At 40.6% G+C, this 26,624-nt stretch overlaps 1 protein-coding gene across 21 annotated transcripts in view; it reads right to left on the reverse strand.

Annotated features, from left to right (window-relative positions):
• The window catches only part of KMT2C (lysine methyltransferase 2C), a 253,899-nt gene that overhangs the window by 158,514 nt on the left and 68,761 nt on the right, over positions 1-26,624 (reverse strand). For all 21 annotated transcript variants that reach the window (XR_011566132.1, XM_070787358.1, XM_070787348.1 and 18 more), the window contains exon 2: positions 18,495-18,583. Coding sequence is in view for 20 of the 21 variants with exons in the window: in XM_070787358.1 (XP_070643459.1) it covers positions 18,495-18,583 (89 nt within the window). In the remaining variant the exon portion in view is untranslated. The remainder of the gene's footprint in view (positions 1-18,494; positions 18,584-26,624) is intronic.

Raw genomic sequence — 26,624 nt, forward strand, 5'->3', positions numbered from 1 at the left:
TGAAACGGTCTAATACCTGTCGCTTCAGCTGGTTTGAGGCCTCCAAATGTGAGTACAGCTCTCTATATGTCCTTTATATATTCATCTTTGAAGAGCGTAATTATTATCCAGGTTTCAACAATCTCCTGTCTTCCTGAATTTTAAATCAGTATCTCTAGCCCTAACTCCTCTCCTGAGCTCCAGACCTCACTTTTGCTGCATACAAGGCACATCCAGCAGCTTTAACATCCACTTAGATATCAAATTTGATTTCCTGCCTCTCAGATCACCACTTCACTAGGACTTCCCTATCAAAGTCTTCTAGATTCAAAATGAATTCTAGGGAGCTATTCTGACACTTTCCCTGGTGCCTCAGACAGTAAAGCGTCTGCCTACAATGCAGGCGACCAGAGTTCAATCCCTGGGTCAGCAAGATCCCCTGGAGAAGGCAATGGCAACCCACTCCAAGACTCTTGCCAACCCACTCCAAGACTCTTGCCTGGAAAATCCCATGGACAGAGGAGCCTGGTAGGCTACAGTCCACGGGGTCGCGAAGAATCAGACATGACTAAGCGACTTCACTTTCACTTTCATTCTGACAAATAATTTTGAGAACTAGCAATTTGTTTATTTAGACTGTAAATCCTGTCAAATCATTAATGATGAAATGAGGCATCAGAGATGATTTTGACTTTCCTATTTAAAATAATGGTTCTTTTTCAAGTTGAAACAGAAAAGCTGACCATAAATTAAGTGCTTATGGATCCTATTAATCATAGTGTCTGTCCTATCTACCCCAGCCACAAAACTGGTATAGAATCAAATATACAAATACAAAATACATTTGTATCAAAGAAGGATTATAAAAAGTTCTGCAGGTTTTAGTATATAAAAATGTTAAATTTCTGTATAACAAAGGACTCCATGAACAAAATTTTAAAATATATCACAGATGGAAAGAAAACACATGTGATTTGCATCCCCCAGAAGATATTCAAGTCCAGAATATGTAAAGAACTCCACAGATGAACAAGGCACATAACCCTGTAGAAAAAAATGGACAATGGACAAAAATCCACGCTCTCTGTTATTCAAGTCTTAGTAGAGCTGACTGTATTTTCAAGCCTTTCTTGCAGCTCAGCATGGCAAGCTCTCACCAATAGAATGTGACCAGAAGGGACCCTGCGATTTCTTCATCACCTTAAAGGGAGGGTGCTCTGGACCAAACTATGTTTCATCTTTCGTATGGACTGGACCATGGAGGTGTCAGCAACCTTTCTGCAATAATGCAGAAAAGAACACCACTCTGAGGAGGGCAGAGAAACTAGACGGAAGGAACCTGGGTCCACAAATAACCACAAGGAACAAAGACATCCCATCAGCCTGGACCTCTCCCTCTCAGAAATACTACGTGAAGGAAAAATGAATATCCAAGCCACTGCTGCATCTGGGCATCTCTGATACAGCAGTTTAACCCATGCTCTAATTAACACAGAATACGGCACCAGGTGTGGAGAAGTGCCGTAACAAAAACGGAAAATGGGTGGGCTGATAAGCAGGCAAGAAAACAGTAATAGTAGTGTTTGGAAATCAACTGACACCTTTGATGCTGTATCAAAACATCAGTAGTGCTGTGACCTGCAGTAACTTGAAAGGCAGACCAGCTGCCTCCAGAGCTCTAGGGAAAGCATCTGGAGAGACACAGAAATTATTCTGTGGTGCCTGCCCTCTAGCGCTTTTGCAACCAAAGACAGAAAGGAACATGGGACTGCTTGAGAGAGTCTCTCTGCCCACAGGGTCAGACACAGCTGAGCACACACATACCCAAAATACTACGCGTGCCAAGTCATTTCAGTCGTGTCTGACTCTTTGCGGACTACAGTCTGCCAGACTCCTCTGTCCGTCGGTTGCCATTACCTCTTCCAAGGGATCTTCCCAAACCAGGGATCAAACCTGAATCTCTTATGTCTCCTGAATTGGCAGGCGGGCTCTTTACCACTCGCACCACCTGGGAAGCCCCCAGATACCACAAAATGACAAAATACTATAAAGTGACCATGTATAAAAGCACTTTATAAAGAAGCACTTCATTTCTACTCAGAGATGCCCAGAGCACATGTGTACCATTTCCATTACTAGGTAATAAGAAAGGGTAAGAGTCAGAGAAGAGATGAGAACTATAAACGAGAAATAAGAAGGCCTCAGAAGTTTACAGACAGTGGGTCAGGTGGACGAGCGTCATGGCACCACATCCTTTTGGAGCATGTTTCTGTTAAAAGCCAGCTCCAGTCAGCCTCACTCCCAAATCAGGAGCCCTCCATAGGGTATGGCCTGCCTGCTCTCTCTCAATATTTCGCTAGCTACCACTAGGGCCTCTAGTTAAAACTTTTCTTCTGGCAAATCGAGGCACAATCTCAGGTATTTCCTTGTTTCTATCCCCCTGCAACAGAAAATACATAACACCATAAACAATTTGGGGGTTCTGTTTATTGCTTATTGTACCAAACACAGGAGGCAGCACCCCACTACACACACTGCGAAGCAGCTACTGTATCTGCGTTGCAAACCAGAGCCTAGCACAAAACCTAGATGTTCAGTAATTGTTTAATTAACTGATTAATTATATGTTGTATAATATAAAGTAAGCAAATAAACCTTATTATAAGGCAACACATAAATTAGAAAAAGCACAAGAAAACATAAACCAACTTGTAATGGGCTGCATGTGCTCAGTCTCCTCCAACTCTTTGTGACCTGTGGACAGCAGCCCACCAGGCTCCTCTCTGCCCATGGGATTCTCCCGCAAGAATACTGGAGTGGGCTGCCACTGCCTTCCCCAGGGGACCTTCCCGACCCAGGGATGGAGCCCGTGTCTCTCACGTCTCCTGCACTGGCAGGTGGATTCTCTACCACTGTGCTACCTGGGAAGCCCTTTAACGGGCTATTATTTGGCAATTACATTAGTCAGCACCAACACCCATTTTCTACTAGTTACCCAAACCATATGCATGCTTCTATGCTTTCAGCAGCTATTAAGTAGAATAAAAATGTTTCTCTCTCCTAACTTCATCTCCAAAGAACTGACAATACTCTTCTTGCTTCCTTTATATATAATACTAAGACTACAGAAGAAAACATATCTAAGAAACTGCGTGATCATGTCCTTTCCTTCTTTTGAACAGTGGTGCTCAAAAAAAGTATGCATTCTGAGTTACATTTTTCAGTTGTGTTTGTAGCTTACTGAATTTAATGTATCCACTACATCCAAAATGTGCTATAAAGCTAAACAATTAGCACAATATCAGAAATAGCAAGTATTTTACTTATCATATCTTTAGTCACTAAACTACTTAAAATGTTGACACTGATTAATAATATACTGCTTTCACAGGGCATATAAAGACTCTAAAATGTAAGCTGACTATAAATATATACACAAAACTGTCAAACAGTGGTTCCCTAGAAGATAACACTTTTTACAGCTAACTTAATTCTCTTTATAACTTATCCACAGTTTCATAAATACAACCATACATTACTATTATACTTTTAATGTGATTTTTTGATGCAAGCACAAAAGAATTAAGAAAAAGACTCTAATACTTAAGGACTGTGCCCCTCACTGCAGCGAGCATCACAAGCGTGAGGATGCCGCTGGCGGTTCACTGCTGCCCCATGTGTCACGGGGGCAGAACCGTGGGTCCAAACGATGGTCTGCACGTGCAGTGAACTGTACTACAGGACCAGAGAGGGCGGGAACCACCACTTTTAGAGTAAACATTAAACAAGCCTGTGCCTTGTCCCCGAGGGAGATGTGACCTCGTTCTTCAAGGCTGCTCACTGCAAACACAACCCTGGGAAAAGGCACAGACAGGAAGTGGTCCAGGCCTTCCGTTCTTGGGGACCCACGGAGGGGTATCCCCCAACCACAGCTACTATCACGTCTCCACTCTACACGTGAGGAAACAAGGATAAGAGGTGAAGGGGCTCTGCTCAAGGACACAATCAGCAGGGGAGTCTGGATTCAAACACAGGCAGTGTGGCTCCACACCTGAACGACTAATCACTACTTCACGGAATGTGAGTTGAAGTGAAGAAACTGAAGAAATCAAAATAACTGCAGAACTGAAAACAAGAGGATCACATGAGGGCCTTCCCTGGTGGTTCAGGGGTAAAGAATCCACCTGCCAATGCAGGGGTCACGGGTTCAATCCCTGGGCCAGAAGATCCCACAAGACGCGGAGCAACTAAGCCTGTCACAATGACGGAGCCTGGGCTCTAGGGCCCGTGCGCCCCAGCTACTGAGGCCCCCACGCTCTGGAGTCTGTGCTCTGCAACCAGAGGAACCACTGCAGCCAGGAGCCCACACGCCACAACGAGAGCAGCCCCGGCGCGCTGCAACCAGGGAAAAGCCCGGCAGCAACCATAAATGCATGAAGAATTTCTTTTAATATTCTTTTTAAAAAAAAGAAGATCACATGAAGCAACAACCACTCTGAAGACAATGTTGGTAATATGCTGGATGGACTGGAGAAAAGACACAGAAGAATCTGAAACAGTGGAAATGCTGCAAGACTAGTCAAGGAAGAACAACACACACAACAAATACGAGTAACTGCTGCTACCTGACAAAGAAAATACACTGAATGAAAAGAATATTCAAAGCTGGCTTAACAATCTACATTCAAAAAACTAAGATCATGGCATCCAGTTCCATCACTTCATGGCAAACAGATGGGCAAAAAATGGAAACAGTGACAGACTATTTTCTTGGGCTCCAAAATCACTGCAGATGGTGACTACAGCCATGTAATTAAAAGACTCCTGCTCCTTGGAGGAAAAGCTATGACAAACCTAGACAGTGTATTAAAAAACAGAGACATCACTTTGCCAACAAATGTCTGTATAGGCAAAGCTAAGGTTTTTCCAGTGGTCATGTATGGATGGGAGAGTTGGACCATAAAGAAGGCTGAGCACTGAAGAATTGATGCTTTTGAACTGTGGCGTTGGAGAAGACTCTTGAGAATCCCTTAGACAGCAAGGAAATCAAACCAGTCAGTCCTAAAGAATCAATCCTGAATATTCATTGGAAGGACTGATGCTAAAGCTCCAATACTCTGGCTGCTGCTGCTAAGTCACGTCAGTCATGGCCGACTCTGTGCAACCCCACAGACAGCAGCCCACCAGGCTCCCCCGTCCTTGGGATCCTCCAGGCAAGAACACTGGAGTGGGTTGCATTTCCGTCTCCAATGCATGCAAGTGAAAAGTGAAAGTGAAGTCGCTCAGTCGTGTCCGACTCCTAGCGACCCCATGGACTGCAGCGCACCAAGCTCCTCCGTCCATGGGATTTTCCAGGCAAGAGTACTGGAGTGGGGTGCCACTGCCTTCTCCGAATACTCTCGCTACCTGATGCAAAAACTGACTCGTTGGAAAAGACCCTGATGCTGGGAAAAACTGAAGGTAGGTGGAGAAGGTGGTGACAGAAGATGAGATGGTTGGATGGCATCACCAACTTGATGGACGTGAGTTTGAGTAAACTCCAGGAGATAATGAAGGCCAGGGAAGCTTGGTGTGCTACAGTCCATGAGATCACAAAGTGTCAATATACAATTTAGCAAATGAACAACTTTTAATAACAATATCCTGGCTGAGGGAATCTAATAAACAGGTATCAAGTTTCATACACTATCTAAGGAAACAAAAGAGGTCAGCTATATATTCTATTCAAGTGCCCCCCAAATTTACATAAACTAGCACATGTTAGAATGCAGAGAAAACCCCAGAAAAACATCTACTTCACTAACAGCAGACTAGGTAATTTGAAACAAACCTCCAGTTGAACACAAATAAGAAAACTCAGTGAAATATTTTTTTAAGTGAAAAGAGTCCTAAAAGCATCACAAAGTTAACAAGATAGTAAGGAATTTTGAGACAAAACTGCAGGGACGGGGCAACGAGCAAGGTGAGCCTGGTGTTCGGGGCTGCCTTTCCCAAGGGGGTGTCAGCTGCTCAGGAAGAGGCAACTAAGAGCACTCGCTCTGACTTTCAAGACACATGGATGGTTCTAGAAGCCTGCAACATCCTGGGAACTCAGGATGGCAGGAACCCCAGAGGGCTGGGCCTTAACAGGAAGAGTGAAACAGAAATCAATTTCTGCAAGGACTGCTGCACAACTCTGAGTCACGTGCCTGGAACAGAAAATAAAGCTGTAAAAGTGAACTGAGGTGGTCCTTAAAAACGAGTGCCCCTAGGTACCAGTAAAAAAGGAAATCAAAGAAAAACTGCCCTTGAGGGGAAAAAACAATCATCAATCTATTTCTACAAATAAACTGTCAAGTATATTATCCTGTACACAATCACAGATAATCAGTTACCTGAGGACACAGGATGACATGGGCAAGAATGAGCAGAAACAGCTGAAACAAACCCAAAGACTCCAGATATTAAAATAATCAAACAATTTTAAACTGTATGTATTATGTTCAAAGTAATAGAATTCAAGCATTAAAATTTTCAGGAAGGAACTAAAAACTATTAAAAAAATGCCAACTTGAAAAAAAAATAATAAAGAACTTTTAAAACATAACACATGGGGACTTCCCTGGTGGTCCAGTGGTTAAGACTCCGGGCTCTCAATGCAGGGTGCCTGGGTTCAATACCTGGTCAAAGAACTAGATCCCACATGCCCCAACTTAAGCCTGGAGCAGCCAAAACAAACAAACAAACAAACACATGGACTTAATTGATACATTTAATAAGAGGTTAGATAGCTAAAAGGGGTAAGAAAACTGTAAGATCTGTCTAGAATAAAGGACACAGGGACAAAAGTATAAAAAATCAAAAACAGAGGGTAAATGACTCCAAACACAGTAAATCAGTCTAATGAACCTTCAAGTAGAAGAAAGAAAGAATGGTACAAAAGCAGTATTTGAATATATAATAGCTGGAAATTTTTCAAAGCTGATGAATATGGCAAGAAACCTCAAATTCCAAAGCATAAAAAGAGTACCAAACCAATACAACAGTTAGAAATGAAAAGTAATAAAACAAGGATAAAATTCACAGAAACACCTGGAAATGTTTTAAACTCTCTTAAACAGCATAGAAGCGAAAGAGGAGATGCACAGTTCAAGAGGGAGGGGACATATGTACACCTATGCCTGGTTCATGTTGATAACAGAAACTAACACAGCATTGTGAAGCAATTATCCTCCAATTAAAAATGTCAAAAAGTCAAAGACGAGACCAAAATTACAATCAAACACCATTTATAAAATAAGAATTATAATATTCAAACCCAGGGAAAGCACTAGAAATCATGTTAAAAGAAACACCAAGCTTCAATACCTTTTCCCCCTTTTGGTTTAGTAATTACTAAAAAAAAAAAAAAAAAGTAATAATAATAATCAAACATCTACATCATAAGTTGGAAATAACATCCACAAAAGTTTCTTACAGTTAGTGTGTAACAAATAAGTTTAATACCAATCAAACATACAAAAATAAATTATATTTTCATATATCAGTACAATTTGAGGCCAGTTTGTGCTGGGGGTTTTTTTGTAGGGGGGGGAATGGGAGGAGGGTGGATCCCAGGTGGTACAGTGGTAAAGAATCCACCTGCTAAGGCAGGAGACACAGGTTCTATCCCTGGGTCGGGAAGATCCACTGGGGGAGGAAATGGCAACCCACTCCAGTATTCTTGCCTGGAAAATCCCATGGACAGAGGAGCCTGGCGGGATACAGTCCATGGGGTCGCAAAGAGTGGGACACAACTTAGCAACCAAGAATGGCTTTTCTGTGTGTGTCATTTGTAATAGCTCCCCTTCTGGGGCTTTTAGTGAGTTTTACCTCTAGATCTGCTAAACTCGTTCAAACATAAAGATTAATTAAGTATCATGTCTAGACTTTCAGGTATAACACAATATCCATTAAAAATGTCTCCACAAAGAATTATTGTACAGACAGTTCTGGCTACACAGAAACTCCAGAAAAACAGGCTTAGTGAAGTCTAACGATCAAGGCAGAATTTCTGGAAAGGAAGTTGGAGTGGGTACTCACAAAGAGTTGAGGTGATTCTTAGAAAAAGACTTGGATAATTGAGAGACTGGTCTATACTGAGAGAATGCCAAGATACAAGCACAACCCATTTTAATTATGTTCTTTCATCATGAAAAATGAGGTCCCCTAGGCAAGACTGACATTTACTATGAACTAAAAGTACTGGATAAAACTGTTAATGATATAGTCTTAAAGATATCATTTAATCATGTGTTAATCAAAATATGGGAGGATTCAAGCCAATGCTCACCAACTCTTCAGATTTTTGAGAACAGAATTGATGTTCCAAGGACAATTGGGGAAAAGTTCCCTCCAGTGGACTTGGAAAACTCTGCAGCCTAGAAAAACTAACAATCTAAGTCAAAATTCTAATAAAAAATATAAAGCTGGACAGAGAGAAGAACAGGTGTTACCAGTGGCTGGGGGTGGGGAAAATAGGGAGCTGTTGACCACTGGGCAGGAAGTTGCAGTTATATAGAATACGTATGGAGATCTATGTACCAGCAGTGATGACTATGGTTACTAGTACTGTGATATTGAATACTGAAAACTTGCTAAGACAGTCGATACCAGATTAAAAAAAAAAGGGGGAGAAGCTATATTGATTTCAGATACAACAGATTTCACAGCAAGTTAACTTACCAAGACAAAAAAGGAACATTATGTAACTATATGTATGTATGATACATCAATTCTCCAACAACACATAACAATTCTTAACACATAGGCACGTCACAACAGAGGTCAAAATACATGAGGCACAAACTGACAGAACTAGAAGGGCAGATCTATGAACCCACTATCATGCACAGGGACATTAATAGCCACCTATCAAAAGGGATCCAGCAACAGAGCATCTGTAAGACAGCTGAGCCCCACACACCACCATCAATCAACTGGAGGTAATGGACGACCTCATCCAACAGCAGCAGGATACATGTTCTTCCACAGCTCAGACGGAAACTCTACCAACAGACCAAATACATTTGTTTCTGTGCCTTGAAACAAATTTAAAATGATAGAAGTCATAGAATGCCTGCTCTCAGCACCAACAGAAGAAGGGAAATTGGCAGCATTGAATGTATACATAGCAAACAAAGAAGGATCTAAAAACCAATAAACTAAGCTTCCACTTTATGAAACTAGAAAAAGAATAGCAAGTTAAATACAAAACAAAGCAGAAGAAAAGAATTAATACAAATTAGAGCAGAAACCAATGAAATTGATAATAGGAAATCAAAGTGGGGGGGGGGAATCAGTGAAACCAAATGCTGCTTCTTTGCAAAGCTCAATAAAATTGATAAGTCTAGCTAGCTTAACTAAGAAGAGAAAAGATGAAATTACTAATATCAGAAATTAAAGACGGGCCACCACTAGGTCCCATGGGCATTAAAAGGATACTAAAGGAATACTATGAACAAACCTATGCCCACAAATCTGAAAACCTAAATGAAATGGGCCAGTTCCTTGAAAGACACAATTTGCCAACACTCTGGCGGCTCAGCTGGTAAAGAATCCACCTGCAATGTGGGGAGACCTCAGTTCAATCCCTGGGTTTGGAAGACCCCCTGGAGAAGGGAATGGCTACCCACTCCAGTATTCTGACCTGGAGAATTCCATGGACTGTATAGTCCAGGGAGTCACAAAGAGTCGGACATGACCGAGTGACTTTCAAAGCAAAGCAAAAGCATCACTGAAAGAAACAATCTGAACGGGCCTACATCCGATAAAGAAAGTGAATCAGTAATCAATAAACTTCTAAAATAGAAAGGACCAGGCACAAATGGGTTCACTGGTGAATTCCACGAAACACTTAAGGGAGATATTATAGCAATTCTCTACAATCTCTTCTGAAAGACAGCAGCAGATGGACTATTTCCCAACTCATTCTGTGAGGCCAGCACTACGGTAATACCAAAAACAGACATCAAAAAAAGGAAAAAAAAAAAAACAACCCCCAAATTGACAGATCAATAGCTCTCATGAACACAGATGCAAAAAGCCCTCAACAAAATTTTAATCAATTAAATCTAAAAATGTATATAAAGAATTATACACCACAACCAAGTGGGATTTATCCCAGGTACACAAGGCTGGTTCAACATGTGAAGATGGATGAATGTAATCCATTCCATCAATAGGCTAAAAAACAAAAGTCACATGATCATATCAATAGATGCAGAAAAAGCATCTGACAAAAATCACAATAGCCATTCATGACTTTAAATATCAACGAAACAACTTTCAATAAACTATTAGTAAGAATACAGGGGAACTTTCTCAATTTGACAAAGAATTCCTAACAAAAAACCTACATCAACACCATGTTTTGTGGTAAGAGACTAAAGCTTTCCTACTATGATCAGGAACAACTCCTTCTGAACATCATCTTGACGTTCCAGCTACTGCAACAAGACTTGAGAAAGAAATGAAAGATATACTGATTTAGAAGGAAGAAATAAAAAAGTATCTTCTGTTCAAAGACATGATAACTGTCCATGTAGAAAATCTGGAAGAATCAACAAAATCTCCTTGTCTATATAGCAAGGTCTCTGGATACAAGGTTAATATACAAAAGTAAATGACTTTCCTACACACCAACAATGAACAAGTGAAACTGGAAATAAATTTAAAAATTCACATTACCACTCCCCTCAAAAAATACTTCGGTATAAAGCCAACAAAATATGCACAAGATCTATTTAATACATGTCGAAAACTACAGAACTCTAATGAAGAAAAATCACAGCAGTAAGCAGTTATTCCATGTTAGTGAACTATAAAACTCAGCATTACCAAGATGTCAGTTCTCCCCAATTTGATCTATAAACTCAATGCAATCCTAATCAAAATGCATCAAGTTATTTTGTGGATATCAACAAATTGATCCTAATATGAGTACCCTCCCTGGTAGTCCAATGGTTAAGACCACCACAGAAGGAAATCCAGATGAGCTTGGGTTCAGCAATGACATTTTAGATACAACATCAAAAGCATGATGATGAGAGAAACAAATGACAGATAGACGATTAAAATTTAAAATTTCTGCTCTGCAGAAAACACTGCCAGCCAATAGATATATAAAGAAAAGCCACAGACTAGACAAAATATTAGCAAAAGACGTATCTTATGAAGGACTGTTACCCAAAATATATGAAGAACTCTTAATTCTCACCATTCAATCCAGCAATCATCTTCCTTGGTATTTACCCAAAGGAGTCGAAAACTTATGTCTACACAAAAACTCTGTACACAAATGTTTATAGCAGTTTTATTCAAAACTGTGAAAACCTGGAATCAACCAAGATGTACTTCAGAAGGTGAACAGATAAACTGTTGTACATACATACAAGAGAAAATTATTCAGCAATAAAAAGAACTGTGTTTTTAAGCCATGAAAAGAACTTAAATGTATACTACTATGTGAAATGAGCTAACCTGAAAAGGCTACATATTGTATGATTCCAGTTATATGACATTTTGTCTTCCTACGGAGACAGGAAAAAAAACAACGGTTGCCAGGGCGGAAAGGGGAGCAAAGGATGAACAGGCAAAGCACGGAGGACTTTTAGGACAGTGATGGTATCTGTTTGATACCTTACTGACAGACATATGTCAGCATATTATACATTTTCCCAAATCCACAGAGTGTGCAAACCCAAGAGTGAACGCTAATGTGAACCAGGGGCTGAAGGTGAAAGGGGGCGGCATTGCAGCATGGTCAATCGGAACGAATGTGCCAGTGCCGGAGGGGAGGTGAGAAATGGGCAGCTGCGGCGGGTGGGGGGGCAGGAAGCAAACAGGAAAATCCGTGCCTTCCACTACAACTCCATAACTGCTATAGTTATAGAACTACAGTGAACCTGAAACTGCTGTAAGAGTAAAGCCTATTTAAAATTATGCTAGAGACAAACTGAAACTATCAATGGGAACTGCAATTTACAAGCACATATAAACAGCCTCTAAGACTCCTGAGAGTCCCTTGGACTACAAAGAGATCCAACCAGTCCATTCTGAAGGAGATCAGCCCTGGGTGTTCTTTGGAAGGAATGATGCTAAAGCCGAAACTCCAGTACTTTGGCCACCTCATGGGAAGAGTTGACTCATTGGAAAAGGCTCTGATGCTGGGAGGGATTGGGGGCAGGAGGAGAAGGGGACGACCGAGGATGAGGTGGCTGAATGGCATCACCGACTGGATGGACGTGAGTCTGAGTGAACTCCAGGAGTTGGTGACAGACAGGGAGGCCTGGCGTGCTGCGATTCATGGGGTCACAAAGAGTCGGACACGACTGAGCGACTGAACTGAACTGATAGACAACCTCGAATCTCTGTAATGACTAATGGACAACATAACGAACTCTCAGCAGAAATAGGGACGCATCCTGGCAGCCTAGACTTTTCATCTCTTATACTATTCTCCAGCAAAAAGAACCACAAGTCCTGATGGAATAGTCGAATTCATATCCAGAAGCCCAGAGAATATTGAAGATGGGCGTGAAAAATACTCTTCCCAGCAAACAATAATTTTGAAACATTGAGATGACATTAAAAAGGACTCAAATGCCAGACAAAAATGGGTTCCCACTAGCCACACTAAGACAATGTAAGCAGTTAAAAAAAAACTTTAATTATAATTAGCTAAATCATAATTAACCAATTATAATTAACTAAAACAAGTCTGCAAAGCCTTGATTATATAATGATTCTTTAAAAAAAAAAAAAGTGGAATTTCTCTCAAGTAACTAGCACTTCATTCAAGTAGATTTTATTTATAAAGAAAAATGCACAGAGAACTGGCAACATCACCAGCTACAAAGAGGGAATGTTCTCACCATAAAAACTGTGAGGATTCTTGCTACCTTCCCAATGACCACTTGAAGACTCATTCCCACCACTTACCCCTCACACACACACATCCTAAAGAATAAACACTGTTAATAAACAATGTTCAGTTCAGTCGCTCAGTCATGTCTGACTCTTCGAGACCCCATGAATCGCAGCACGCCAGGCCTCCCTGTCCATCACCAATTCCCGGAGTTCACTCAGACTCACATCCATCGAGTCAGTGATGCCATCCAGCCATCTCATCCTCTGTCGTCCTCTTCTCCTCCTGCCCCCAATCCCTCCCAGCATCAGAGTCTTTTCCAATGAGTCAACTCTTCGCATGAGGTGGCCAAAGTACTGGAGTTTCAGCTTTAGCATCATTCCTTCCAAAGAAATCCCAGGGCTGATCTCCTTCAGAATGGACTGGTTGGATCTCCTTGACGTCCAAGGGACCCTCAAGAGTCTTCTCCAACACCACAGTTCAAAAGCATCAATTCTTTGGCGCTCAGCCTTCTTCACAGTCCAACTCTCACATCCATACATGACCACAGGAAAAACCATAGCCTTGACTAGACGGACCTTTGTTGGCAAAGTAATGTCTCTGCTTTTGAATATGCTATCTAGGTTGGTCATAACTTTCCTTCCAAGGAGTAAGCATCTTTTAATTTCATGGCTGCAGTCATGAAAAATCATCTGCAGTGATTTTGGAGCCCAAAAAAATAAAGTCTGACACTACAAATAATTTTTTTTTTAATGTATCAAGGTACACAGTTTACAGGTTAAGAGACCTTCCGATAAATCTTGGGCCTGGAAACGGAAATGTGCAGAGATGCTGAAGCCCTGCAGTCAACTGGAATGGGCTTTTAAATTGACTAGAGATTTATGGAACTGTTTCTTCTCTTTGCTTGCAGGTTGGTGATTTTAACAATTGTTCTTTATCCTTTTCTTTAGTATTCTTCTTGCTGTGTGTGTGCACTAAAGGAGATGGACAAAGGTCTCCCCAAGCACAGAGACAGAGCAAAGACTGAGACGTTTGACTTTATTTAACTTTCATACAGAAGGACAGGATAAGATATATATGTATGTGTATATATATCTATACCTATATCTATACATATCATCCTGCTCCTGTTAAATCCTTTCAGTAAATTTTATTTGCACTGAAATCACACAGAAGATAGTAAGAGAAGATGTTCTTGCCTGGAGAATCCCAGGGACGGGGGAGCCTGGTGGGCTGCCGTCTATGGGGTCGCACAGAGTCGGACACGACTGAAGCGACTTAGCAGCAGCAGCAGGTAAGGAAAAAATCAAATGCCAAAATCTTACTTATGTGGTGATGTTCGAAGAACAGCAGTAGCTTAGGAAACACGCGAGAAAAGTACAAGCAGGCACTACTGCTTAGTGATGCCCACTGGGGGGGTGACGTGTCCGCGGCGCTGGGGACAAGCCCATGGAGGAGACAAACCCCTGACCTCAGGAAGCTCACAATCTAGGATACAAGGCACACGGCATGCAAGTATGTAACACAATGCCTTATCTGTAAACACCAGGAGGAAAGGTAAAGCGGGAGAAGAGGACGGAGCCCAACAAGGGCTGCTTTTTGACAGGCTGGGCAGGAAAGGCCTCCCTGACAAGGGAGCATCGAGCAGAGTTGGCTGAAGTCAGGCAGTAAGTCCCCTGAGGGTCTGGGGGAAAGGCGCTCTGAGCTAAGACGACAAAAAGTGCCTGAGAAAGGGCTGGAGCCTGGAGAGCAAGGGGAAGACAGGACAGGTTGCGAGGTCAGGGGAGCTTGAAGATCGCAAGTGGACTTAGGGTTTTAAGTGTCACTGGAGGCCTTGGAGAGCTGACAGAAGGAGTGTAAAAGACTCTTGGGTTTGTCTTTTTTTTTTTTAATTTATTAATTTATTTGAATGCACAGTCACATTTATTTATTTGTTTGGCTGATCTTAATTGTGGTATGTGGGATCTCGGTCCCTGACAAGGGACTGAACTCGGGCCCCCTGCATTGGAAGCTCAGAGTCTTAGCCACTGGACCACCAGGGAAGTCCTTCCTTGGGGTACTAGAAGCTCACTCTGCCACTACATGGAGAACAAAACTAGAATGGGTGACAGTGAGACCAGCTGGTAGCTTGGCAGCAATTCACACAAACGGTGGTGATCCGAGTCTGGAGTGACCACGGTGAGGAGAGGAGAGCTGTCTGAAATCAGGACGCAGTACTAAGGTACAGCCCGAAGCATTTTCCAACAGGCTCCACGTTTTTAGCCTGAACAGTACATGATGTCATTTACTGAGGCAGGAACACTGGAGGAGGAGAAGGTTTGGGAACAACCAGTGGTTCCACAGAAGACATATTAAGCGAGGGATCCACTGGAGACATCTAAGAGATGTTAAGAACTAAGGTGAAGACACTGGTTGCGTTCAAAGTAAGAAAAGAGCTGGCAATATAACTCTTAAGAGTCACCAGCACACAGACAGTAGTTATAGCAACTAAACTGAATGAGACCACCTAATCTGTGAGAAGATGAGCAAAAAAGAAAGGAAGAGACCAGTGAGATAGGCAAGAACAAGAGAATGTGGTATCCTGAAAGTCAAATTAAAAAGAGAGAGACTTTCACTCCTGAAAATGTTAGAGGCATGAAGTGAGACTGAATACTTAAGGTGAACAAAGACTCAATGGTGGTTCTGGCAACATGAGATCAAAATAGTTTTAGTAGAGCGAGAGGAAGAAAGCTTGCCAGTAGCAGGTTCATAAGAAAAGGGTCAAAAATAAGCAGCTACCATACAATCCTGAATATTCATTGGAAGGACTGAAGCTGAAACTCCAATACTTTCGCCACCTGATGGGAAGAGCTAATTCATTGGAAAAGACCCTGATGCTGGGAAAGATTGAAGGTGGGAGAAGGGGAGGACAGAGGATGAGATGGATGGATGGCATCACCGACTCAATGGATATGAGTTTAAGTAAACTCTGGGAGTTGGTGATGGACAGGGAGGCCTGGTGTGCTGCAGTCCATGGGGTCACAAACAGTCGGACACAACTAAGCAACCTAACTGAACCATTAAGTACAGACAATTCTTTCAAGAGCTTTTGCTGTGAAGATGAGCACAGAAGCAAAACAGTAACTGAAAACAATATCCGATCACGAGAAGGTACTTTTGTTTAAGAAGGGTGATACTGTACACTGCTATATTTAAAATAGATAACCAACAAGGACCTACTGTACAGCACAGGGAACTCTGCTCAACATTATCTAACAACCTACATAGGAAAAGAATTTGAAAAAGAATAGATACATGTATGGGTATAACTGAATCACTGTGCTGTACACCTGAAACTAACCTAACATTTTTAATCACCTATACTCCAATGTAAAATAAAAAGTTAAAAAAAAAAAAAAGTGTAGCAAATGCTTAACACTAATGGAAATAATTCTCTGAGCAAGGGAGCTCAAGATGTTGGAAACCAAGGAAGACTGAAGGGGCAAGGGGGACAGAACGAGGGACACAGGCAGAGGAGCTGGCTGTAGAAACCCCAGAGACTCTTCATCCCATTTTAACAGGAGGACTGGTAAAACAGAGGGGTAGAGATGACAGCAGGAAAGAAGATCTGATGGTGGATAACTGTGGAATTTCTTTCCTGATTGCTTCTATTTTTTTTTTCATTGAAATAAGTAAGATCATCAACTGAAAAATGGAAAATGAGGTGTCAAAAAATCTGAAAGAAGAGAAAGTAGGTAAAGGATGATCCCTGATAATGGGTGGGAGAACTCTAGGTATAAGTGGTATGAGTGGAAAGTCAACCATGACCCACTGGAGGCTGAGGTTTTCTCCAGTCACTCTGGCTGCTGCAATGCAGAGTCTCAGTTTCGTTATGAAACCAAAACAGTGGGAAGATGACAACGGAGTTCCAGGTGCGTAAGAGAGAGACTACCACAGTGGATGACAGAATCTGAATGAGAAAAAGGCTGACAAACCCCATGGGTAAGATCCTTAAGTTGGACAAGTCACTATGGCTGAAGGGTTATCGTGATGTGGATATCGAGCTGGTAAAAGAAGAGTTAGACTTGAAACTGAGACTTTGAAAGTGAAACAGCCAATTGTCCTAGTAAGTGATACAATACTAAAGGCTAAAGTACGGCCATAAGAAAGAGAGGCTGGGACTTCGCAGGTGGTCCAGTGGTTGAGAAATCTGCCTTACAAGGCAGGGGACCCAGGTTCAATCCCTGGTCACAGTACTAAGATCCCATATGCCGCTGGACAGCTAAGCCTACGTGTCCCAACTACTGAGCCTGCACCCTCTGGAGCCCAAGCTCCACAGGGAGAAGAGAAGCCTCCAAGGGCCGCGACAAAGGCCCAGCACAGCCTGATAAATAAATAAAGGAATGAGTGGCTCACGCGGGCTGGAGAGAGGGCTGCTGAGGAAAGGAAGGCGCCACTATTCTGGGTATTAAATAGATTGTGAGAATGGACGATGGGGGAAGGAGAGGAAAACGGACAGGGAGGCACTGAGTCTTCCGAGGATGACACAGACGGGGAGACGGCGCCACTGCGAGCCGGGACTGTGGGCAGTCCGTGCACTGGCTTAGAGGGACGTCTACTTAATGATAAATGTCGCTCAAAAGTACAAATCACTTTTGACACGATAGTAACAGCACAAAGTACAGAAAAAAATTAAAATTAAGGGGAAAAACTATGAAAAACAACCTATGGGGAAGTGAAATAAATCCAAGCATAAAATATTAACGTGGCAATGAATGTGCACCAAAGGGGTAAAATGTAAGGAGAAGCATTCTGAACTTCCAGCTTCTCCCTGCTCTGTCTACTTAACTAGACCCTAAGGGAAAAGCAATGAGAACTGCTGGACTTCTGAAGGCTTTTCAAGAATTACAGGCATGTAACAGGAACATATGGGATAACCAAAAGTACTTCATGGAAAATAATATTTTAAAAGACGTAGCAATTTCTAATTTTCTCCTTTAAGCATCAAGGAGATGCCATTCAACTGCAGAGAAGAAGCCTATCCACTGTGTCTACAGTCTATCCAACAACTGCAAACACACTGAGAGGCCACCTCGCTTTGACAAACCTCTGAACACGGTATGAAACCTACTCCCTTTGACAGCTCGTTAAATCACTAACTCAGGGTGAATGCTGGAAACTACCTTGGCAACTTGCTCTACCTTCCTCTTGCAGATGCAAAAACACATGAGCTTCCTTAAGGCACCCAAAGTCAAGGAGACAAGGAAGTATTTGGTCTGGTTTAACCCAGCAGTTCACAGTATTATTAGCTAATGAAATGTACTTTTCCCCTCACCTACATACTAACACAATAAACAAACACCAGATGGTTCATAAGCCAGAAATTTACCAGGAGTTATCACGCAAATGGCCTAGAATTATGTTTATTCCAGTTTTAATTTTGCTTTAATAAAATATTTCTATACAGAGTTTAAATGATTTCTACTAAGAGCTTTTTGGGGAAAAAAGAAAGAAAACTCGGTTTTTTTCACTTTGTCATTACTTTTCAAACTACTTCAGCACATGGACACTCTAGAACTCAGTGGACAGCCGAACGCTGCTTGTGCAAAGGACTGAGTAAATTTTAAACTTGCTAGTTAAGCTCTGGCACCTGTTTCCACAGTATTTTCCGTCTCTGCGCTCTCCAGTCCGTCCATGCTGTCCTCATCTTCTGCTGCGGTTTTTCCTCTGCTTCGAGGCCTGCAGACCAAGAATAAACACATAATTAAATGGTACATTTGAAGACTTAGAATTCTACTCAAAATGAAGCACAGTAAAAGGTCCTTAGAATAAAATGATTTAGGCGATCCTCCCTTCATTTCACCGTGTCAGCAGTAAATGCCACACTTCATGGCTGCCTTCCCCACAGACTCAGCTGCTCCTTACACCCAAACATGGGGGCAGGCCCACATTACTACGTCCATGTCATCGTAACTCACTTCTTCACACACTCCTCAGGCGAGGCTTTTCCCCTCTTCTACCAGACCTTGAGATGACTCCCTGTCTACAGCAGTGGTGTTTAACTGCCCAGGTGGCTCTTTTCAAAGTGCACACACCAGGTTATACCTCTAGATCTAAAGAAATCGGGGAGTGACATCTCTGATCTCTATTTCTAAAATTTTACTCCTTAAGGAGAAAGTGAGGCATACCCCTGCAAACCATGCCCCACCCCCCAAAACACCCTCCATTAAACATAATTTAATCACACTAGAAGTGTGATGGATTTTTAACTTATAAACACTTCAGTAAAGTCAAATAAATGTTAAGAATCATGGTAAAGTAATATTTTTTTTAACCAATACAATTTAAAAAAACTAAGGCCTTTAACGTCTTTGATGTCTCATAAATGAGTCAAAAAAATTTAAACAAAGAAAAAAACAAGACACTACACGTAAAAAAACTTAGCAACTGATAAATCAGTATTCAGATAATTTCAGAGCTTTAAATTATTTCATTACTTGAAAAGGCACAAATGAACTGTTTATTTGAAAAATATCAAATGAGTCGAAAACAATTAAGAAATAGAGAAAATAATATGAAGAAAATAAAGCAAAAGGCTGTTTTAAACAACAGGAAACCCATTTAAATTTTACTTTTTAAAGGAAATAAATCCCTCAAAACTAATAAAGGAAAAGTATAAATCTTTTAAGTTAAAGTAATCAAAGTTCAAATATTTGATAAACAAACTACTACGAACTGTCTAAAGTCATCCTCACCCTCCCCAAAATTAAAAAAGAATACCTGAACCAAAACCCTAACATATCCAAAAACTGTGGATGAAAAAAAATCTAAACAAAATACCAATAATCAGAATATTAATATTAGAAATCTGCCAATCTAACACACCAAGTCAAGCAGTCAAAACACCACCATTCATAAGAAGAGGGAAAAGAGGCAGAATAAAATGACAAAAATTTTGGGAAGGGGGTATTGAGGCTATGGCTGATTTTACTGTTCATGGGAAAAGGGAGAGAATAATTATCTTTAGAATTTATTAAGGCAACTTGTTATGTTGAACTTAAAACAGTTAAAGGGTAAAAAAGGAACAGAGGAACGAAGGTTTGATCAGTCCAACAGCAGGCAGACCAGGAGAAAAAAAACACCTGGTAAATAGAAAGTAAGAAATAAATATGAGTTTACACAGCAAAACTTAATGCTGCCATTATTTAACGATGAAAGTAATTCAGCAGTGTTAACTCAACAGAACTTCAAATTACATAAAACAAACACACAAAGAACAATAGAAAGAAACTGCTAGTTTCACAATCATCATGGGCTATTTTAACATCTCACTCTCAGAAACTGATAGATGAAACACTAAAAGCATTTTAAGCAAGTATTTAGACAATACATTTAACAAGCCACATTAGACAACTCGATCAACCCTACTTGTGTCTGGCTCTGTTAAAACACTGGATAAACAAAACAAAATCCCTGCCTTCTCCAAACTACACTCTAGTAGGAAGATAAGTTTTTTATTCTTGAAAACAAATAAAACACAAGAAAATACTAGGGGGAAAAGGCAAAGAGTGAAGGACTAGCTATCTGTTTAAATACATTTATAAAATCAGGCACTCAGTCGTGTCCGACTCTTTTACATTTACAAAATAAACTTGGTGAAATGAAATTCATCTGAGTAAGGAGACACTTGAGTACAGATGTGAAGCAGAACAGGAACCAAACCAGGCAGATATCTGGTAAAAGAGCGCTGCGGTAGAAGAAACAGCAAATACTAAATTCTTAAGAGAAGAGCTGGCAGGACAGCAAGGACACACTGCCCAAGCAGACTGACTGAGAGGAGCCGTGAGGAGACAGGCGGCCTAAGAATATTTTTTAAAGGCGGGGGTGGCGATTCATTTGTTTAGAAACTCGCAGACCAATATAATGACTGGATACAGGGAGACAGGAAACTCTTGAAATAATCCCAACATGACTACTGTAGTGGCAAAGAGAATAAGAAATTAATTCAAGCGAGATTATGGAAGTAAAATTTCCATTTAATCTTCCCTTCGTGTTCTTCATACCTGTGTCCACTCATTGCTGAAAACACGGAAACACACGTGGCTTTGCTAGGCTAACCCTAATCTTCCAGGCCAACGCCCTGTTCTAAGTTTCTCTCGCCACTATCCTCGCCATCACTAGTTGAAGTTTGGGGCACAACTGGCTTTACGTCAAACTTGTTTTCTCTTGTTAGTATCTCAACGTATTGGTTGTCTGCATCAGGTGGCAGTTATTGTTGAGTGGCTAAGCCATGTCGGACTCTTTGTGACCCCATGGACTGTAGCCCACCAGGCTCCTCTGTCTGTGTGATTTCCCAGACAAGAATACTGGTGTGGGTTGCCATTTCCTACTCCAGGGGATGTTCCTGATCCAGGGATCAAACTCGCATCTCCTGTATTGGCAGGCAGATTCTTTACACCAGTCAGCCTCCAGGGAAGCCCCTGAATGGTGGTATTTACTCCTAAAAAATAAATTTTAATTTTTGCCTTGCTTTTCTTCCTGCTTCTATTTATTTCTTCCATTCTTGATTTTTGGCACCACTGAAAACATGCTTTTCACATTCATCAATCCATCAGAATACTACTGCTTCTGTCAACGGATCAATGGATCAACATTAGAAATTTGATTTTTCTGAATGCGAAACATAAAGCTCATATTGTCAAACCCACAGCAGTTGGCAATTTCCAAACTTAAATAGCAAAATAGATGCATAGATTTTCACAGCTCAATCACATGTTCTCGGTTTTGGTTTTAAATAGTCTAATTACAAATGATAACACTAAGATTATTTATTTTAATCTTTCTTTAGTTTTTCTCTCTTTTTCCTTTGTATCTCATAACGTTTTCATCTTAACTTTTCCTTGTTTCACTTTGCTGCAGAGAAATATGAAGTAAAATAATACAACTAACTCTATTTGAGAAAATTTTCCAAAATTCAATGTTTCTTGTTAATCTTATAAAATTAAAACTAATTAAAAAAAAAAGCTAATTTGAATTCCTAAAACAACCTGGGGGCTCAGACAATAAAGCTTCCATCTGCTGATGCGGGAGCCCCGGGTTCAATCCCCGGGTGGGGGAGATCCCCTCGAGGAGGCAATGGGGACTCCAGGACTCTTGCCTGGAGAATTCCATGGATGGAGGAGCGTGGTGGGCTACAGTCCATGGGGTCACAAAGAGTCGGACACGACTGAGCGACTGAGCATTCACTCACTCACTCATAAACAGACGAAGCATAAGAAACAGTATTATCAGACACTGGACAACAGGCAGGGAGAGAGCTGTAATCCCTGAGAAAAAGGAAACCAAAAAGGTGAACCTCACCCTCAAAGAGGCTTTCTGCATGGGGTTAATTTACAAACTGCAGCACACAGAGGGAACTCAGGGCTGGCAACTGTGCTGAAATGAGCACAAAGAAATCAGAAGTTGTGGAGCAGAGTACACAATACGAGGGAGCAGAGAAAAAGCTCCAGAAATCTGCATAAGAGAGCCCTTGGGTTTTAGTCTGAATACCAAACTGTACCGTTGTGGTGTAAAACCTCACAAGGCCGAACAGGAAGTGCTTCCAAGGCAAGAACCAATAGAGGAAAGATGCAACATGGACGAGTCCCAGAGCTCACAATGAGCCAGCAATCAGTCATGCTCTCTCTGGCCAGAGTGCTAAGACCTCAGGGACTACACGTAACAGATTTGGAGCACACCTTTTGAAAGAGGGCTACATGAAGCCTAGAACAAACACTATTCTAAACCAGCCTTAAAAGAGCTAAAGAGTAACAACAGAATCAGAATGACCCACAATTAATTCAACTGGTGGCCAGAAAGGAAAAAAAAGGACATAACCAGAAGAAAAATCAAGAAATAGAAACAGAAAGCAGAGATGACAAACAGATAAGCATGGATAGTAAACCAGCTATTATCACTATGCCTCATGCTTACTGAATTTGGAAAACATGAAAAAAGAAGCAAAATGGAAGCTGATAAAGGCTAACATCAAAAGATGACATCATATAAAAACTTCACTTTGAAAGATTAACATCTGATTAGCAACTGCAAAAGAAAGATGACTGACCTTCAAACACAGCAAAACAAAAACCTTCCCCAAATAAAGGACAAAGTGAAAAAAAGATAAACACAGCTACATGCAGTGCCCTCTGGGACAGTAACAACCAGTCTAATATGTGTAAAGCTTGACTAGGAGGGAAGGGAATGGAAAAAATATTTACAGAAATAATAGCAGCAAAATCTTACAAATTAGAAAAAAATAAAAACCCACAGGGATTTCTCTGGCGATCTGGTGGCTAAGACTCTGTGCTCCCAATGCAGGGAGCCCAGGTTTGATCCCTGGTCAAGGGAACTACATCCCACATGCTGCCAAGTAAAAACCTGCTTTACCGTCTGAGCCACCAGGGAAGTCAAGTAAAACCTAGCACAGCCAAATAAATAAATAAAAAGAAATAAACAAAACAAAACACAGACACAAGAAGCACAACAAAATTCCACACACACACACACACACACACCCTCCAGTAAGGCACGTAACAGTCAATCTGCTGCAAACAGCAAGAAAAAGAAATTTGTAACAGCAACTCCCCTCAAAAGACCTCTGTTTATAGAGTAACAAAAATAATGACTGCAACCTTTTCATCTGTGCTTGGAAGAAAATTATAGGGGGGGAAAAACCCATAAATCCTTGAATAAAACATAGAACAAAAAGCATCCTTCAAAAATAACAGTAGGACCTCCCTGGTGTATCAGTGCTTAAGAATCCACTTTGCGATGCAGGGTACGCAGGCTTGATCCCTGGTCAGGGAACTAGGATCCCATATGCCAGTGGGGCAACGACGTCCATGCTCCACAACCAGAGAAGCTAGGCCAGCGCCACAGAAGAGACTCAATGACGCAACCAAGATCCTGTGTGTCACAACTAAGACCTGACGTAGCCAAATAAAGAAAACCAGCAAAAAATGAAACGAAAAATAAACAGATGCTCAACAAGTTAAAAGAACCTTCATTATATGTTCAGGAAATTCTTCAGACAAAAGGCAAATAATACTCAATAAATATCTAGACCAAAATTCCTGTATGCAAAAGAATAAAGAGTGATGTAAATGGTATGTGAGTACATTTATGAAAGACTTTTATACTTAAACCTCTTTAAAAATTAACTCCCTGTTCAAAGCAAAAATAATAACTTATTGTGGGTTTCAAAATATGTAGAAAATTTAAATGTATAGAAAAAATAGTTCAACACATAGGAGGGTAAAAGTATGCTGATGTATGGGTTTTATATTGTATCTGAAGTGGTACTAACTGAGGCACCCTCTGAAGAGTTAACACTGTGCAATGTAAATCCTAAATCCTTTGTAAACACACACGGTCAGTTTATTAGTCCAACGGAAACAAAAACGGAATCCTAAAAATATATTCAATTAACCCAAAAAAGATAGGAAATGAAGAGAAGGAAACAAAGCAGAAAATCGGAGAGAAGGGACAAACACAAAACAAAGTGCGAATAGAGCTAATCCCTCCACATCAGTAATTATTTAAGGGTAAATGGTCTCAACCCAACAATTAAAAGGCAAAACTTGTCAGATTAAATGAAGACAGCAAGAATCTTCATTAAGGAGATACAGTCCTAAAAATGCATGCACTCCACAGCAAAGTTTCAAAACATGAAAGGAGAGATGTTTAAAGCCACAATTACACCTTGTTAGCACAACCCTCTGCTCAGTAACTGACACAGGCAGACACAAAGCTCAGTAAAGAGACTCGATTTAATACTACCAACCACATCCCTGAGCCGGGAAGATCCCCTGGAGAAGGAAATGGCAACCCACTCCAGTACTCTTGCCTGGAAAACGCCACGGACAGAGGAGCCTGCTGCAGGCTACTGTCCATGGGGTCGCAAAGAGTCGGACACGACTGAGCGACTTCACTTCACTTCACCAACCGCATGGACTGAACTGACAGTTAAAGAACACCCTTCCTAAGGACAGCAGACCACCTACTCCTTTCAGGTGACTGACCCCAAGATCAGACGGGTTCCAAATCGGGAAAGGATTAGTCAAAGCTGTATACTGTCACCCTGCTTACTTAACTAAAATGTAGAGTGCATCATGTGAAATGCCAGGCTGGATGAAGCACAAGCTGGAATCAAGACTGACGGGAGAAATAGCAACAACCACTAGTCCAGAAAGAAATGACCAGGAAAATCAGAAAACAGCTTGAGCCAAATGAAAACACAGCATTTCAAAATTTGTAACATTCAGGTAAGCAGTGAATGGGAAATTTACAATTTTAAATAGTAATATCAGGGGCAAGATAGGGGTAGGGAATTAAGAGGTATAAACTATTTTGTATAAAATAAGCTATAAGGATATATAGTACAACACAGGAAATATAATCAATATTTTATAATAATTATTTTATAAAATATTTTAAAGGTTTTATTACTCCATTTATAAACAGTAATATAACCTTTAATAACTGCAAATCACTGACAACCATTATGTCATACACCTGACACTTCTGAAATAGTGTACATAAGATTATACCTCAATAAAAAACCAGTAAAAAAAAAAAAGTTATATAAAAAAACCTCTTAAGAGTAACATAGGTCTCCACTTAAAAGAAATTAAAAAATGAAAATCAAGACTGTAATAAGTAGAAGGGAAGAAATAAAGAGCAGAAATTGATGACATAAAACCACAACAGTTTGTTTTAAAACTGAAAACAAAAGATAGTTCTTTGAAAGAACAGATGACTAACCAACAAAAATGTTCAACAAAAATTTAAAACACCTCACAAATTACCAATAAAAAATTTGAAAGCAGAGGGTCATCACTAGAGAGACTACACACGTTAAAAGGATGATATTCTATTACAAACAATTTTGTCACTAAAACAGCAACTCAGACGAAATGGAGCAAAATCCTTGGAAGGCACAAATTATCAAATATGACTTAAGAACAGAGAATCTGAGTAACCCAATCACATATTTTAAAGATTGAATTTGTAAGTAAAAACCTTCACAAAAAGAAAATCCAATCCCTGATGGCTTTACTGATGAATTCTATCAAACTTTTAAGAAATAATATTAATCCTACACTATCTTTTGTAAAGTAACGAATAAGAAAAGAACACTTTCTAACTCATTCTATGAGGCTGGCATGCCACTGACAGTAAAAATCAAAGACATTACATAAAACTAATATCCATTATAAACATCGGCCTGTCCTATAAGATAAAAAAAGAACACTCTTCCACCCATTTTTTGCAGATATTACAACTGTTATACATACCAAGTCAAAACAAGAGTAATGAAAGAAAATAAAATTACAGCCTATTTTTCACTTTAAAAACTCCAAACAAAAGATATCAAGGGGCTCCACCTCTAAATAAGTTGGAGAAATATATGCCAAACTTTTTTTCCACTGAATGTAAATAATTCATGAAACAACCATTTGAGTTGCCTTAAAAACTTGTAACAGCAGTTTGTTCAGGAACAGACACCAAAATTCATCAAAGTATCACTAAGTTTACTACTATTTTACCTCTCCCGAACCCTGGCCTGAACTAAAAGAAGTCTGAAACCCAGAACTCAGTGCTGAGGTGCAGAAAAAGAGAGAGCTTGCCTGAACTGACCACAACCTGCCTGTGGGTGGGCCTGATCCGAATTAGTTTAAGAACACCTTTGCGAGCTGAGCTAACAGGTCCCACAGGGTGACTCGGTACTGCACACACA

Source organism: Bos indicus, chromosome 4, assembly GCF_029378745.1.
Source record: "Bos indicus isolate NIAB-ARS_2022 breed Sahiwal x Tharparkar chromosome 4, NIAB-ARS_B.indTharparkar_mat_pri_1.0, whole genome shotgun sequence".
Taxonomy (NCBI): Eukaryota; Metazoa; Chordata; class Mammalia; order Artiodactyla; family Bovidae; genus Bos; species Bos indicus.